The 14793-nt window shown below is 40.9% G+C and overlaps 1 protein-coding gene across 1 annotated transcript in view; it reads left to right on the top strand.

Annotated features, from left to right (window-relative positions):
• Nucleotides 1-14793, top strand: part of LOC124134161 (lachesin-like) — a 155875-nt gene that overhangs the window by 93491 nt on the left and 47591 nt on the right. The window contains exon 2 of the mRNA XM_046498841.2: nucleotides 3168-3304. Coding sequence (XP_046354797.1) covers nucleotides 3168-3304 — 137 coding nt within the window. The remainder of the gene's footprint in view (nucleotides 1-3167; nucleotides 3305-14793) is intronic.

Genomic DNA, 14793 nt, shown 5'->3' with positions numbered 1-14793 from the left:
GTCACCATGTAATATCAAATCAGCCATGTTTAAATAGCAAACGTGTGATAAATGACACACATCCCACACTAGAAGAAAAATACAGATTGGTGTTATTGGAACTCTCGTGTCAGATCATCGTTTGATGTTTCCAAATTTTGTTACTTTATCTCATACTGTACGCTTAATGTATTAATGGATAAATTGATGGATGGATGGATGGATATATATATATACGAGATCTTTATTAATTTAATACTCTAAACAACATTTCAAACCTCTGTTGCGTTTCTTTTTATACAACACAAACATACACCGAGTTTATAAACTATTTCTGAAAAGTGCAATCGATATTAATTCTGGTGAGAAATAGCTCGAGTGGAATGTTATCTGGGCTCTGTAAAGTCGAAACTGGCAGACATAAAAGTACAATAGTACGACGTTGAATAACATGTTTTTGCTTCCGATTTTCGAGACAAGACACCTCAGTGAGTCTAGGCCACGGCCCAGGAGACACGGGCAGCGAGACGGGGACATCCAACAATCTGTGGTTTCCTGGGCCTTCTTCGCCCGAGATGCTTGTTACATTACAACTCGCGCATCACGTTCCATGTAATGTCGGGAGCACATACAGAACAGTCTGTACCAGCCGTTACAAAAGTTGAGATTTTGAAACGATCGTCGCCCGATTAAGACACATAAAAAGTCAGATTTTGGCAAAGAAAACTTTACTTGTTTTGCATCGCCATCTGTTTATGGTGATGTTGTCGCAGAGTGTACACAAATTTCCCCGACACTTCGCTTATCAACAAAGGTGTTATCATGCAACAGTTCAACCATTGTTAGGATCTCACCAATTATCCAATCATGGTCACCGTTCCTTCAGATACGTCTGGAGTTTTATCAATACCCATGATGAGCAGAACTGGCGCCCTGCAAACAAAAGTATTAATTTAATATATTCTTAGAAGGCACAAACAGGTCCAGCAGCACGATTTCCCCGTGTCATGGCACAGTCCGCTCTGCCCACTCTCAGCTCTTGGCCTCGACTCATACACAATACTCTTGATTTGACATTTGCAATGTCGAGGCGTCACTGGGATATTCATAATCGTGTATATGTCCGCCGCAAACAAGCATTTGTCCCCCAACACGAGCTGCGACATACGATGCCAGTGTGATTCAACCACCTATTTATACAACTCTCACCATAGGAGATTTGCATAGTAATCTCATTCCCAGGGCTATTCATACATTGTACACCTGATAGATTTCCGATGGTATCCAACCGCCTACCACACAAGAAAGGCAATTAGGTTTCCCGTCACATGAGCTATCAATTAAGAGACCAGCCATTATGTCTTCTTATGGACCGACAGTTTAGTTGAGGAAAGCATCTTGTCCCGGGCAAAGTGTCCACTTTGTTTGTTCTATGGTAGCAAGGGTTGTAAATACATAAAAACTGTATGAAGAGTAAACGTTTCAAGAACAGAAGTAAATGAGTTATACGGAAACCTGTAAACTTTGACATGTTTTGGATAAGTATCAACACAATCTGCCTTGAGCGAACTATAATCCCTACTGCTAGGTGCTTCATCCCTTAAATAACTCTCAAAAAAATGTAGGGGATCATGACAAAAATATGTTTTGATCAGTTTTGAAATATGCCAGAGATAAAACGGTAGCCAATATGTTGCAGACACAAAATGTTTATCGTCGGTCCCCACAAGGCGCCCTAGGTCAGCAACACAATCCCAAGATCGATGAATCAAAAACCAGGCTTAAAGATAGAGTCAAAAGACGCTGTTCACTTGCGCCGGGCCACCGGAGTCCAAGCTACTGACCAGATTAGAAATCGTCATGCAGCTATTTCTCATGCTCGGCGACCATGTGTTGTACCACCGTTACCAAAACGAGTTCTAGCCAGACGCCAATGGTGTGTGCTCATGGCGTAGAAACTGGGGAATTCGCCAGTTGTACCGTGTAATGTTTTCAGATGAATCCAGATTCACTGGGTGGGCGTGGACGTGTCAGGGGAGGCCCTAACGAACGCCGTGCAAACGTCAACGTAAGGCAACGTAACAGACTTGAGGGTGGGTTGGTAATGATATGGGGCTGGACCAATATGACTGTCAGTACGTTACTGTATGTTGTCCATGGAAGGGTCACTGGACAGTACTACCGAAGACAACATAGAGATGCCAACTGGTGTTTGCGTTCTAGCCAGACGCCAATGATGTTTATGGCGTAGGAATGTTGTCAGATGAGTCCAGATTCACTGGATGGCCGTGAACGTGCCTGGGGGAACGTGTCAGATTTGATGTTTTGTTTCTTTGTTCTTTAACGCGACACTCAGCAATAGTATATACATAATGGCGGTCTGTAAATAATCGAGTCTGGACCAGTCAACCCAGTGATTGACATCATGAGCATCGATCCACGCAATTGGGATACGATGACATGCACCAATCAAGTCAACGAGCCCGACCACCCGATCCCATCAATCGCCTCTTACGACAAGCGTAGTCGCTTTTTACGGCAAACATAGGTTGCTGAAGAGCTATTCGGACCCGGATCTTCACGGGTGACAGATTTGAGCGTTGGTTGGTAATAATAATTGGGCTGGACATCTAAGGCAACCAGTACGCTACTGTATATTGTCCAAGGTAGGGTCACTTGACAGTACTACCGAGACAACATACTGGTGCCATCTGGTGTCGTTTGCGAGCCATGCAGGTCCACGTGTTTTCTCTTCCAAGACGATATAGACCATGCCCACGTGTACGTACCGTAACTGACTACCATCAGCAGCACGACAACTTCAGAATGCAATGGCCAGCCGTGAGGCCCCACCTTTACCCCATAGAGCAAGCCTGGGACATGATCGTGAGACGCCAAAGGCCACTAACTGCGTTAACTAAACTGGGCCAGTCGCTTCAAGAGTAGTGGACGAATGTTTGACGAATCGTAGGGGCATGAACCATTATTGATCTTGTCATCTCATACGTTCAATTTGTGAGCCAACATGTTCTGTTGATTGTCATGTTGATTTGATTGTCTAGTGCTTCTGTTTTTCTATCCATCGATTACCATCACTCGATACCTTTTTGTTTTTCTGTAATCATCTACATTTTTTAATGTATATCTTTGGACTTGATTATTACCAGAATTACCTTTCTCGTTTTCAGCTTTCCAAGACACCTACTTCGATGAAGACCCAAGTGACCCGCTGCCTCGTTTCCTGCCTAACCCCAGTAACTATACGTATCGTGTTGGACAAACCGCAGTGTTAAAGTGTGAAGTGGAGAACCTAGGTGAAAAGAAGGTGAGTCAGACATCCACCTTGCCGCGCCAATAATCTGCGTATACGTTATATAACGGGCCTTCCTCACAACAATGCCTGTGCGAGCAGGTTCATGGTGTCCTCCCGTCTTGGGGTCGAATGTCCGGGATGTTTGTTTGTTTGTTTGCTTTTAACGCCGTACTCAGCAATATTCAAGCTATATTACCTGCATATAATCGCGTCTGGACCAGACAATCCACTGATTGACATCTCGAGCATCGTTCCACGCAATTGGGTTTCGATGATATGCATCAACCAAGTCAGCGAGCCTGACCACCCGATCCCGTTTTACGGCAAGCATGGGTTGCTGAAAACCTTTTCTATCCCTGATCTCCACGGGTCTGTCCAGGACGTACACAGCGTACGTTAATCCATGCCAACGACAACAGTACATTATATGAACTGATCATCACAAGAAGTAAAAGCGAACGATGCTGTGTATAGTAGCATGATGTTTGTTTATTTGTTTATTGTGTAACGCCGCAATCAGAAATAGTCCAGCTATATGACGGCGGTCTGTAAATAATCGAGTCTGAACCAGACAATCCAGTGATTGACACGCAATTGGGATACGTTGACATGCATCAACCAAGCCAGCGAGCCTGACCACCCGATCCCGTTAGTCGCCTCTTACGACAAGCATCGGTTGCTGAGGACCTATTCTACCCCGGATCTTCACGGGTCTATAGCATGACGAAGCACTGCGACAATTCGGTGTACATAAACACACAGTACGTGCACAGCTTATTATACATTTTTAGATAAATAGCAATTTCCATAACTCTCATCCCGTATTAGTTTTCTAACTAAACACATTGAGATATTGAGATACAGCACTGAGGTCGATGTATAGGTTAGACCACGAGAATCCGATACTTAATGGTTGAAATGCTCAGTTTAACCACGAACAAATATTTAGACTCATAGTTTTAATTAAAAAATCTCTGGCTTTGCAGCTGTAGCTGAAAACATCTGTTGTCTCCATACAAATGGATGTCCCTAATTTCGCTGTGTGTTGTTTATCGAAACGCTACCAAATCACACACACGTACAATGCATAGAATAACATAAAACCTACTGCATAAACACATGTTTACCGTTCATTAACGGATGAACTATTCCTCCAGTTGTGGGTAAATATTTAGTTGTTCATTTCATAACGGGTCTTCAATGTCAGAAGAATACAATCGTTAGCATCACATGCGAACTTGGTGGGTTCAAACCTGCTGCAACTCACGTTTTCGTGACATGGTTCTGTCATCAAGGAAAATAAACAAGGCAAAAACAACAAGTTCCCTATTTTGCCATGTGGTGTTTAAGTAACAATTCAGTCATGGTTTAAATCTAGTAATTTATTATGCAACTGTCCCGGGGTAATAGGTGTTTTGACGACCTGTTCAACTGATTCTTCTGTGTTATCTACGTGGAGAAACCTACAGTGGTCTCTTAGAAGCTTTCGGTTGTATCTTAATTATTTAACAAAAGGTGATCAATACTTAGTATCTTTTGTCGACTGTTTCAAATTAAATATTGTAGTTGCATTAATCACCAACGAAATAATAGCGTGAAGCTGTCTGTTGGTAGTAATTCTACACACAAAAGTTCTGAAAGATATGTGGGTATTTTTTAAATACTTTTTTTTAATTTGAAGTTGACACGATATACGGCTTTTCCATTGGACGAGATGTTGGTCACGTGACCGTGAAACTGAAGTTCGTAACTGTATGAACGACACATTTTGACGCTCATACGTTTTTCATGAGACCGTATTCGTATGAAATGACGTAAACACTGATTTCTTATACATTCCTTGAGAAACCACGGGGAATTCCCTCGCACAGAAGCGTAGTTTCTCATCATTTAGACACCTTTAATCTTTAAATCATACATTGAGATAACTTCGAGAGTTTGATTGCATGCCCGTTCAAGAAAAGTACATCCAAATTATCATTGTATCGACTCGATCCGTGTCTAGACTACAGTGACAGTCTACCAGCTATCTATGAATTTACCTTCGTATCAATTTGACACATCTTTACAATCACCTTTCAATGATCGGCCAGTTGATGACTAACACTTGTAATAGCCACAGGTTCATTAACAACTTGAGAAATCTCTCCCGTCACGTTTGTCCTGTTGGCCATTTTGGCGTCTTGGACTTGTTGCAAACATACGTTCATACAGTTCGGCCCTCACTCTGTGAAGGTTCATACTCCAATAACTCACTCAAAGTGAACGTCAATTCTTAAATGAACATCCTCATAGTGCGACGTTGATGTTATTTGTCGGGAAATCAGATGCAAACGTTATCCTCAATTAGTAAACATTGCATTGTACATTAATATTCATAATCATTATAACAATCCCCGTTAATAATCCTGTCTTTATATAGAGAGAATCTCACCGAGTGTCTTCTTATCTCAAATATACAACACAGGTCGCTAATAGTTTAAGATTCCGAGACTTGCAGATGTGTTTTAAACTTTTAATGACCTGTGTTGATATATTTGATATCAAAAGACACCCAGCAGTCTGGAGTGTTAACGAATACCGAAAACCAAGCCATCAATGAATTCGTAATTCAAAGGCTGGCTGTTTGTTGAACAATGTAATGTGGTCCAATACACTGAAACTCACGGAGTGATGTTCGTGTGACATGTGTAACATGTTTAGTTGAGAAGTACTTTTGAATAGCGAAACACGAACAGCGCCAGTTATTCAGTTTATTTCCAAATATTCTATGAAATATAAGATAGTTTATCTCTCAACAGCTGTTTCGTTATTCAGTACTTTTGAATAACGAAAACAAGCAAGCACCGGGTTCGTTATTCAGACTTAGTATAACAAATAGAAGATATTTCCAGCGGGTTCGTTATTCAGACTTGGTATAACAAATAGAAGATATTTCCAGCGGGTTCGTTATTCAGACTTGGTATAACAAATAGAAGATATTTCCAGCGGGTTCGTTATTCAGACTTGGTATAACAAATAGAAGATATTTCCAGCGGGTTCGTTATTCAGACTTGGTATAACAAATAGAAGATATTTCCAGCGGGTTCGTTATTCAGACTTGGTATAACAAATAGAAGATATTTCTAGCGGGTTCCATTTAAGTTATTCGTTTTTCCAAATGTATTTTTTGTAATCCCCGCTTGTCCTTACGATGTAGAACATATTGCCACTTATAACACCAAATATGTACATGCATATTGAGTATAACTTATATGTTGTGTTCTATAATGACTAGAATCAGAGCAGGGTGCACGTTGTCAAGTATCTGAAGCACTGTTGAGGATATATTCGTCTCAGCGTTAGTCATGATCAAGTTCATTGTTCCAAGAGAGGGGACATCCAAAGTGAAATAACAGTAACCGTTTTCCAGAACATTTTGTTTGTTTATTTGCTTGTGTGTTTGTTTGTTGTTGAACGCCGCGCTCAAAATATTCCAGCGTTGGAAATATGGTATCTTATATTTGATATACCTAGTCGGAATACCGAACCAGGTGCTGATTAGTGTTTCGTTATTCCAAAGCACTGATTAACTAAACAGCTTGTGGACGATGGTACACCTGTGAGATGGACGAACATTACTGCGTGGGTTTCAGCGAATTTGACCACATCAATGCTATTGTTTAATATACAGTATTTGAATAACGAATCAGCAGCTGGCTTGTTTTTCGTGATTCGAAATACATTTCAAATACTTAGTAGAGGATTTATTAATAAAGTTAGCAGGAGAAATACCTTCGTTTAGCATTTTTGAAAACTATTTCTATTACCTAAAATGGGAGATTGCATATTCGACTTCCAAGAAATGACATCTCCCGCTGCTTTCCAAGAAATGACTTTGGGATTCCAAACAGTGCCCAGAAGGCTGCAATGAAGTTAAACCAAATATCTGTGGATTATGTTTAGAGGGTTGTTTGTCAACTTCTTTTTGAAAACTATGTGTTTGAAACCTTTTTTTTGAAATAGTCAAGACTATGTTTATTTTAGAAACTTTAGTAATACTTGTTACATTTATAACAACTCCTTTTCGGAATGTTCTAGGATAGCGGACCTTTGTGTCCTGTGAAGGTACGCATTGCAAGAGATCACCATTTTATAAGCGTCCTTGCCCTCATGATAGAATAGAGGTAAACCATCATATCCAAAGTATCTTCTCTACAGTGGGACATCAATTTCAAAATTGCCTGAGACTAAAATGTACTGCTAATCAGCCTCAGTAGCAGAGATATTAGTGATGTCATTGTATTGTGACGGGATGGTTACCGATGACGTCACGATTGTCTGCAAAGCATTGTGATGGTGTTTCATTGCAGCCATGTCTTCATTCGTGACCAACTCGTGTTATTCCGGGACAAGTCGAATGGCGACTCGTGTCCCCCTCGTGGCCATTCTTACGACTTGGTTCCGTCTGAGCGCACACGGGCATAACTAAAAGAATTGTCAACTCGTTGCGTAATGATTCACGTATATATCCTCATACATCATATACATGTACTCGTATTTTCCATTGTGCTATTGAAAACACACCAGGACTTACATTATTTCACAAATACGATTGAACACATTTAACAGGTATATTTTTAAATGCAAGGCATAAGTAATTTTTTTTTAAATACTCCTGCGGGATTCTTTGACGGAAGTACTTGAAGTTATATGCGCATTCTGATTGGTTTGTCGTATTTTTGTACATAACATTAATCGATAGGGGGACGAGTCTTCTTGCTGGTTACGGAAAGGGGCGAGTGGTGACGAATGCGATGTCATCTGTTGATGTCAGTTTTGAATAATAAAATGTAACGTTGACAAAGAATATATTTATTTAAAAATAAGAAATTCTAAAACATCCCCGCACGATTATTTCTTTTCAAACAGCAACACAACATGGCAGCAGAGTGCCCCTCGGCAGTCGCAAACGCCTGTGACGTCATGACGTCAACGTCAACATCGAACGTACATCAACTTACAAGGAATGAACATGTCTGTAAACAGACTTCATGTAATCGCAAGATAACAAACTTCGAAGAGGTCTAAAATTGGAATAGCTTATTGCATGACAGAGAACATTAATATTTAACTGAGAAGCCAAATGTAAATATTAAGCCTATCAACAGGGCTACAGGTATAAGTGTATTTTGAAGGAATGTTTATATGGGCGTTGAAGGATGTATTTCAGAGTCGTTCTGCAATGAACATAAGTATTTAGCAGGATGTAAATGTCAAACAAGAATATGAATCATTATACCAAGCGTTGAATGCACACAAGATGTTACATAGGGTTGTGGTGATATAAAACTTTCACAAGTGAAAACGTGAAAACATTTTGACATTATGATGGAATTTAAAAATTGGCATCAGCGTTCATCAATCACGTTGGCTGCTTGGGCAAACACCCAAGCCAAGCTTCTCCAGATATCCTGCATTTATTTTCCGTTAAGGTTTGGGTGATTGACAGTGTATTGACTCGCCATTCCATATCTTGTTTGTGGGCACCCGTCGCAACGTCGCAACCCCTCCAGTCATCAGCAAGGACAATATTGACCCTGATAGCGGACAGGTTTATTGTGTTATAAATATTTACAGTGTCTGATTGGCGGCGAAAGATTAACGAAAAAGAGGTCATTATGTCTTGTTAGCAGGAAATAAAACCTCTCGGAGGTATCGGCTCGGGGATTATACCCCATCAACTATTAAATACCTGTAGGAAAGCTAATCGTTGTCTGAATCTTTTGCGATCGATTTAACATGTTACGCGGAGTACAAACTAAACGTACCGTCGAAGCTGTGACGTCATCGTGACCGAGGTCATGATGAGGTGGTTGTTTTGGAAGACTTCATTTGAGTGTGTAAAATTTAACGCCGAAATGACATTAATGGAGACATTTTGCGACGACTTGATCAAAAAAGCGGTCACAACCAGAAACGCGGTTTAACAGTCTCGCCTTGCGATCATGTGACCACGTGATGGTGAGGTCATGAAGCAAGGTCACGACATGGTTGACAGACCAAACAATGTGGCTTCTTGAATATGCTTGATGTTGCCCTGGTAAAACTTTCCAAGGAAGAAGCTGGCGTTAGCGCAACTCGGTAAGACATGCAGCTGAACAAAGGACGGATTGAGGCGGCTGTAATGGCATATAATCGGAATTCAAATATTCCATAATGTAAACCATTGCAGCAAAGAACAGGTCATTTGCTCTGCCAGTTCCTCCCCTGGGCCTGGGTCAGAAAGGGTTTGGGATCCGTGAAGATCCGGTGTAGAATAGGTCTTCAGGAACACATGCTTGTGGTAAAAGGCGACCACGCTTGTTGTAAGAGGCGACTAGCGGGATCGGGTGGTCAGCCTCGCAGACTTGGTTGATGCATGTCATCGTATCACAATTGCGTGTATCGATGCATGGATCGATGTTATCAATCACAGGCTTGCCTAGTCCAGACTCGATTATTTACAGACCGCCGTTATTTAGATGAAATATTGCTGAGTGAGAAGTTACACAAGAAACAAACAGAACAGGTTTAGAGCACAGGTCCCCGACATATAGCTGGTATATAGCTGCAGGCTGCAGTACAACAACCAAACACAAACTAAACTCCATGCTACGGCTGTTTTTTCCCATGAAGATGGATGTTAATATACATGAGATAGACGTTGCAAATATTAGCTGAAAATGAAATGAAACTATTTCAAAATGTCATTCCACTGGCACGCAGTTGTGAATATGATACTCTTGTTGTTTATCACCTCGTTAACGAAATCTGGTGATGTAAATGAAGCAGCTATTTTGGTTAATTGTTACTTTGTGAAAATGAGGGGGGTGTTAGTATGTCTAGACTTAAAGGCGATGTTTCCAGGGCAGTAAACACTGGGGACCAGACCTATTCATTTTATCTATCGGCGCAAAAATGTTATATTTCAAACAGGGTTTGTGTGAAGAGATGATTTTTAATCGCATAGTGCGAAAACATGCAGTTGCTGTCACGTCTTTTAACACCATGGTGTAGGTTTTAAGCAAACGAAAATGTGTTTGATTTATGTCTGATTCCTGCATCTGACATACGTTGTAAACATCTCATGGTGTCTCATTGTAACATGATTGTGAGAGAGAGCTGCAATCTGATTGGCTGAAAAGCGTTGCTGAATGGTACTGGTCTCGGAAACCTACCGGAATTTTCATTTGAATACTTTTCTTGATAAGATTCTTCTCTCCCAATCCCAAACTTAAAAAAAACCGTGCTTGGTGAAATGGATACCACGCTAATTAGATATCAAGTTTACGCCGTCGGTTCCAAGTGAAATATCCGGGCATCGAATTCTCAATAACACCCTCAGACCTGAAAATACATAATGCTTATCTGTTAAGTGTTACCATTGTAACTGATTATACGTAGAACATACAATGACTGTGACAATAATCGAATTAGGCGTGCGAGGTACTTGCACATCTCCGCAGATTACCACATAGTTACAAAAATCATTGCAGTTAAATTTCAATAAACTCAACATATACTTTCGACGAAATACACCTATGGTCACGACAGACCCCTAATCTGCACTAGTCTCATGGTGTAACTCCGTTTGTATCGAAATAGTGAAAACTATATATATGCCGATGGTGCCGAAGTTTTCGACTTTACGTGTTCTAACTGTGAATCAATAGGACAAGGCTGCAGGCCCTTGTACTGAATGTATCGTGCTATACGCTATGCTGTGGTATTCTTCTCTTAAATCTGTGCTTGAATTTTTAACGGTGACCTTTTTCAACTCAATTTGCGACGCAATATAACCCTGGAGTACGTGTCGTCACAGAGGCGTCATCTGCAAGTTCACACACATCATACACCAGTATAACTTTGTACACTCTAATGAAATACATATAGAATGATATTTAGATTGAACATCATGAGAAACACTAAGATGGTACTTGATTGATAAATGTATTGAGCATTTAAATATTTACCGTAGTCACCTCATTGGCGCCGCGGGTACCATAACCTCCAGGCTGCTTCATGCGTAAAGAAAGATGATTTGTTTGGTTCCGTTCCTGGTCATATTACAGATTATATGCATTGTCTTTGTTCGCGATACAATGTGCTCAACGCAGGCTTGTATAAGAATACATTGGCTGATATCAGCACGCGTGTTGTACAATCACCGTTGTTGTAGTTGGGTTAAGAGTTTCGACAACTTCAGGGCAGACCGTCGCCACGTCACCGTTGCCACCAGGGCCAGATGGTACTTAGTCAGCATCCGAAAATTACCCATCCTCTGATCACAACCCTGTTCCTGACCGTTCAGTGGTCATACAATTACATGAAATCCGATTCCACGTGTAAATTCAGATATTAAAAGTAATGTCTCTCAGACAGAAAACAATTTTCGTCTCGATTGATTTCTAATTGGTAGCCAGAACGGTCAAGGGAACGTGAATATAGCTTCATTCTCTGACCAGGGCCAATCAATAGCACCATTACAGGGTCTTGGAGACACGTTCGGCTTCATAATGCTTATAACTTAAGTTAATTCGGTCCAGGAATCTGCCAGAGTTGACACGAGTAACGGCCAAGCCTTCACCAAACCGTAAAAGCTATTTCGTGTTGACCGGCATCCTTATATGACTAGAATCCAAAGTACGGTTTTATTTTGTCCCAAGAGGCCTAGCAGATATATTTGCCATTGTTTTTGTTACATTTCGGTGTGTATGTTAGCGACTTTTCCCTTCCGCTAATGTATAAGTAAAAGTTATTGCACGTCTAGAAGGCAAGAAGAAGCGACTGTCTCCGGATGTATTAATGGGCTTTTTGCGTTTCGATTAAGGGCGTAAGTAGCATCAAACGTCTTTCATTCTGGAGCATAGGGAAGTAATTTACCATAAAGATTTTTCACACTTGCTGTCAGTTATCTTTAAACCACTCAGCGGCAACTTGTGGGCTGCAGCCCTCAACATACACATTGCCGGAAAAAAGATTTCACAAGTACAGATCTAATGTGTAGAGAGAAGATGGTTTGATGTGTCGTGTAACTAGCGAAATAGAATCAGCTCTCAGAAGGGTATTTGCGCCATATGTGATGTTATGTCGCAGAATAATTGGCGATGTCTTTTGGAGACTGTTCCTATACACGATGTGAGCCAATAGTACGTGAGTCTGTAGAAGCTTTGTCATCCCTCACTACAGCCGATGATGAGGATAACCTCGGTTTCCTGAACAAACTATCTGATGGCTATGAACCGTTACTACAACCGACCTTTCTAGGCTTTTTACACACCTTTCTGTAGTCATTATGAGTATAAACTTCGATATTTCAATACAATTCACACATCGTATTTGACCCAACATCAGTGTTATGACCGATACTAGTACTTCAATACTATTCACACAGCGTATTTGACCCAACATCAGTGTTATGACCGACACTAGTACTTCAATGCTATTCACACATCGTATTTGACCCAACATCAGTGTTATGACCGACACTAGTACTTCAATACTATTCACACATCGTATTTGACCCAACATCAGTGTGATGACCGGCACTAGTACTTCAACACTATTCACACACCGTTTTGCACCTAACATGATTGTCATGAACGAGGCACAAACTCTATTCACACACCGGCTGTAACTGATATCAGCACACCAATCATATAACCGACGTAAAAATAATATTCAAGCCACGTAGTGTACCTAACATCAGTATCACACCTGACTCACCTTCACTGTTCACACAACTTTGTGTAACCAACATCAGTAGTATAAACGACGCACTAACACTATCCACACAACTTTGTGTAACCAAAATCATTGTTATAAACGATGCACTAACACTATCCACACAACTTTGTGTAACCAACATTAGTAGTATAAACGACGCACTAACACTATCCACACAACTTTGTGTAACCCAAATCAGTGGTATAAACGACGCACTAACACTATCCACACAACTTCGTGTAAACAACATCAGTAGTATAAACGACGCACTAACACTATCCACACAACTTTGTGTAACCAACATCAGTAGTATAAACGACGCACTAACACTATCCACACAACTTTGTGCAACCAACATCAGTAGTATAAACGACGCACTAACACTATCCACACAACTTTGTGTAACCAACATTAGTAGTATAAACGACGCACTAACACTATCCACACAACTTTGTGTAACCCAAATCAGTGGTATAAACGACGCACTAACACTATCCACACAACTTCGTGTAAACAACATCAGTAGTATAAACGACGCACTAACACTATCCACACAACTTTGTGTAACCCAAATCAGTGGTATAAACGACGCACTAACACTATCCACACAACTTTGTGTAACCCAAATCAGCGGTATAAACGACGCACTAACACTATCCACACAACTTTGTGTAACACAAATCAGTGGTATAAACGACGATTCAACACTATTCACACACCGTATTACACCCAACATCAGCCTTATAACCGGCACTCCGGATCCTCACGTCATTGTGTCTACAGCTGTGTGGGGAAGGGAGGTAAGCAGTGACTGGACTCAGAGTCCACTCCCCCATAACCCAACCCGACGGTGGCATCATGCGCGACAGCCTCCGCCGCTGACGTTACTATCGCCGCAGCTATGCCCGCCCAATTAATCTGTCGCTTCAACTGTGTAACATATCGTATGTTTCAAACAACAACTACCCGCATATATTATTTTCTTCCAGGTTTCCAAGAAATATTCAAAATCTCTTATTTACAATTTGTATAATGCGACCAAGACAATTTCCCTTATCGAAACGGGCATACATTTATGTAAATGATAATATATGTAAACAGTTTTAATTCTGTCGATCTGCGGCTTCTCAGAGAGGTTAAACGGTTTTCAAGAAACCCATTGTAACATGCCTGAAAGTCGTTCAGAGCCTGGCAGGATAGCACACTGTTAGGAAACTATTTCCGCCGATATGTTAGTACACACAACATTTTCTCCAAGACACGATTTGTCATAACCATAACATTACTGTATGGGCGAACTTGAAACTGTCTAAAATATTATATCCTCAATACATGAGGCAACATTTCTAGAAGCCACCCATGTTGGATATTGCTACTTGGTACTGCGGGACGGGTGATGATCCCGATGGAAACATGGAGTGCTATCAGGAAGGGAAGCATTGTAGTCTAAGGGACAACACTTCAAGAACAATCCTCAGTTGGGTGCATGAATGTATATCGGGGAATTTCAATAAGTCAACATGTGCTTTAATTGATAAATGTACATACAAAAGCCATTACTTTTCAAGAAAATGTGTGCCTTTCCTAATTTTCACAATTGCCTGTAGATGCCAATAATTTGTGGCAGCTCTCAATCTACAGGGGTGTTAGTGCTTAGCACCTCTCCATCTACAGGGGATTTACTTTGTGGCACCTCTCCATCTACAGGGGCGTTACTTTGTAGCATCTCTCCATCTACAGGGGCGTTACTTTGT

The sequence above is a fragment of the Haliotis rufescens genome, unplaced genomic scaffold, assembly GCF_023055435.1.
Source record: "Haliotis rufescens isolate VD_foot unplaced genomic scaffold, xgHalRufe1.0.p SCAF_1, whole genome shotgun sequence".
NCBI lineage: Eukaryota > Metazoa > Mollusca > Gastropoda > Lepetellida > Haliotidae > Haliotis > Haliotis rufescens.
Note: the sequence above shows the minus strand (reverse complement) of the source record. Positions and strands in the feature narration are given on the sequence as shown.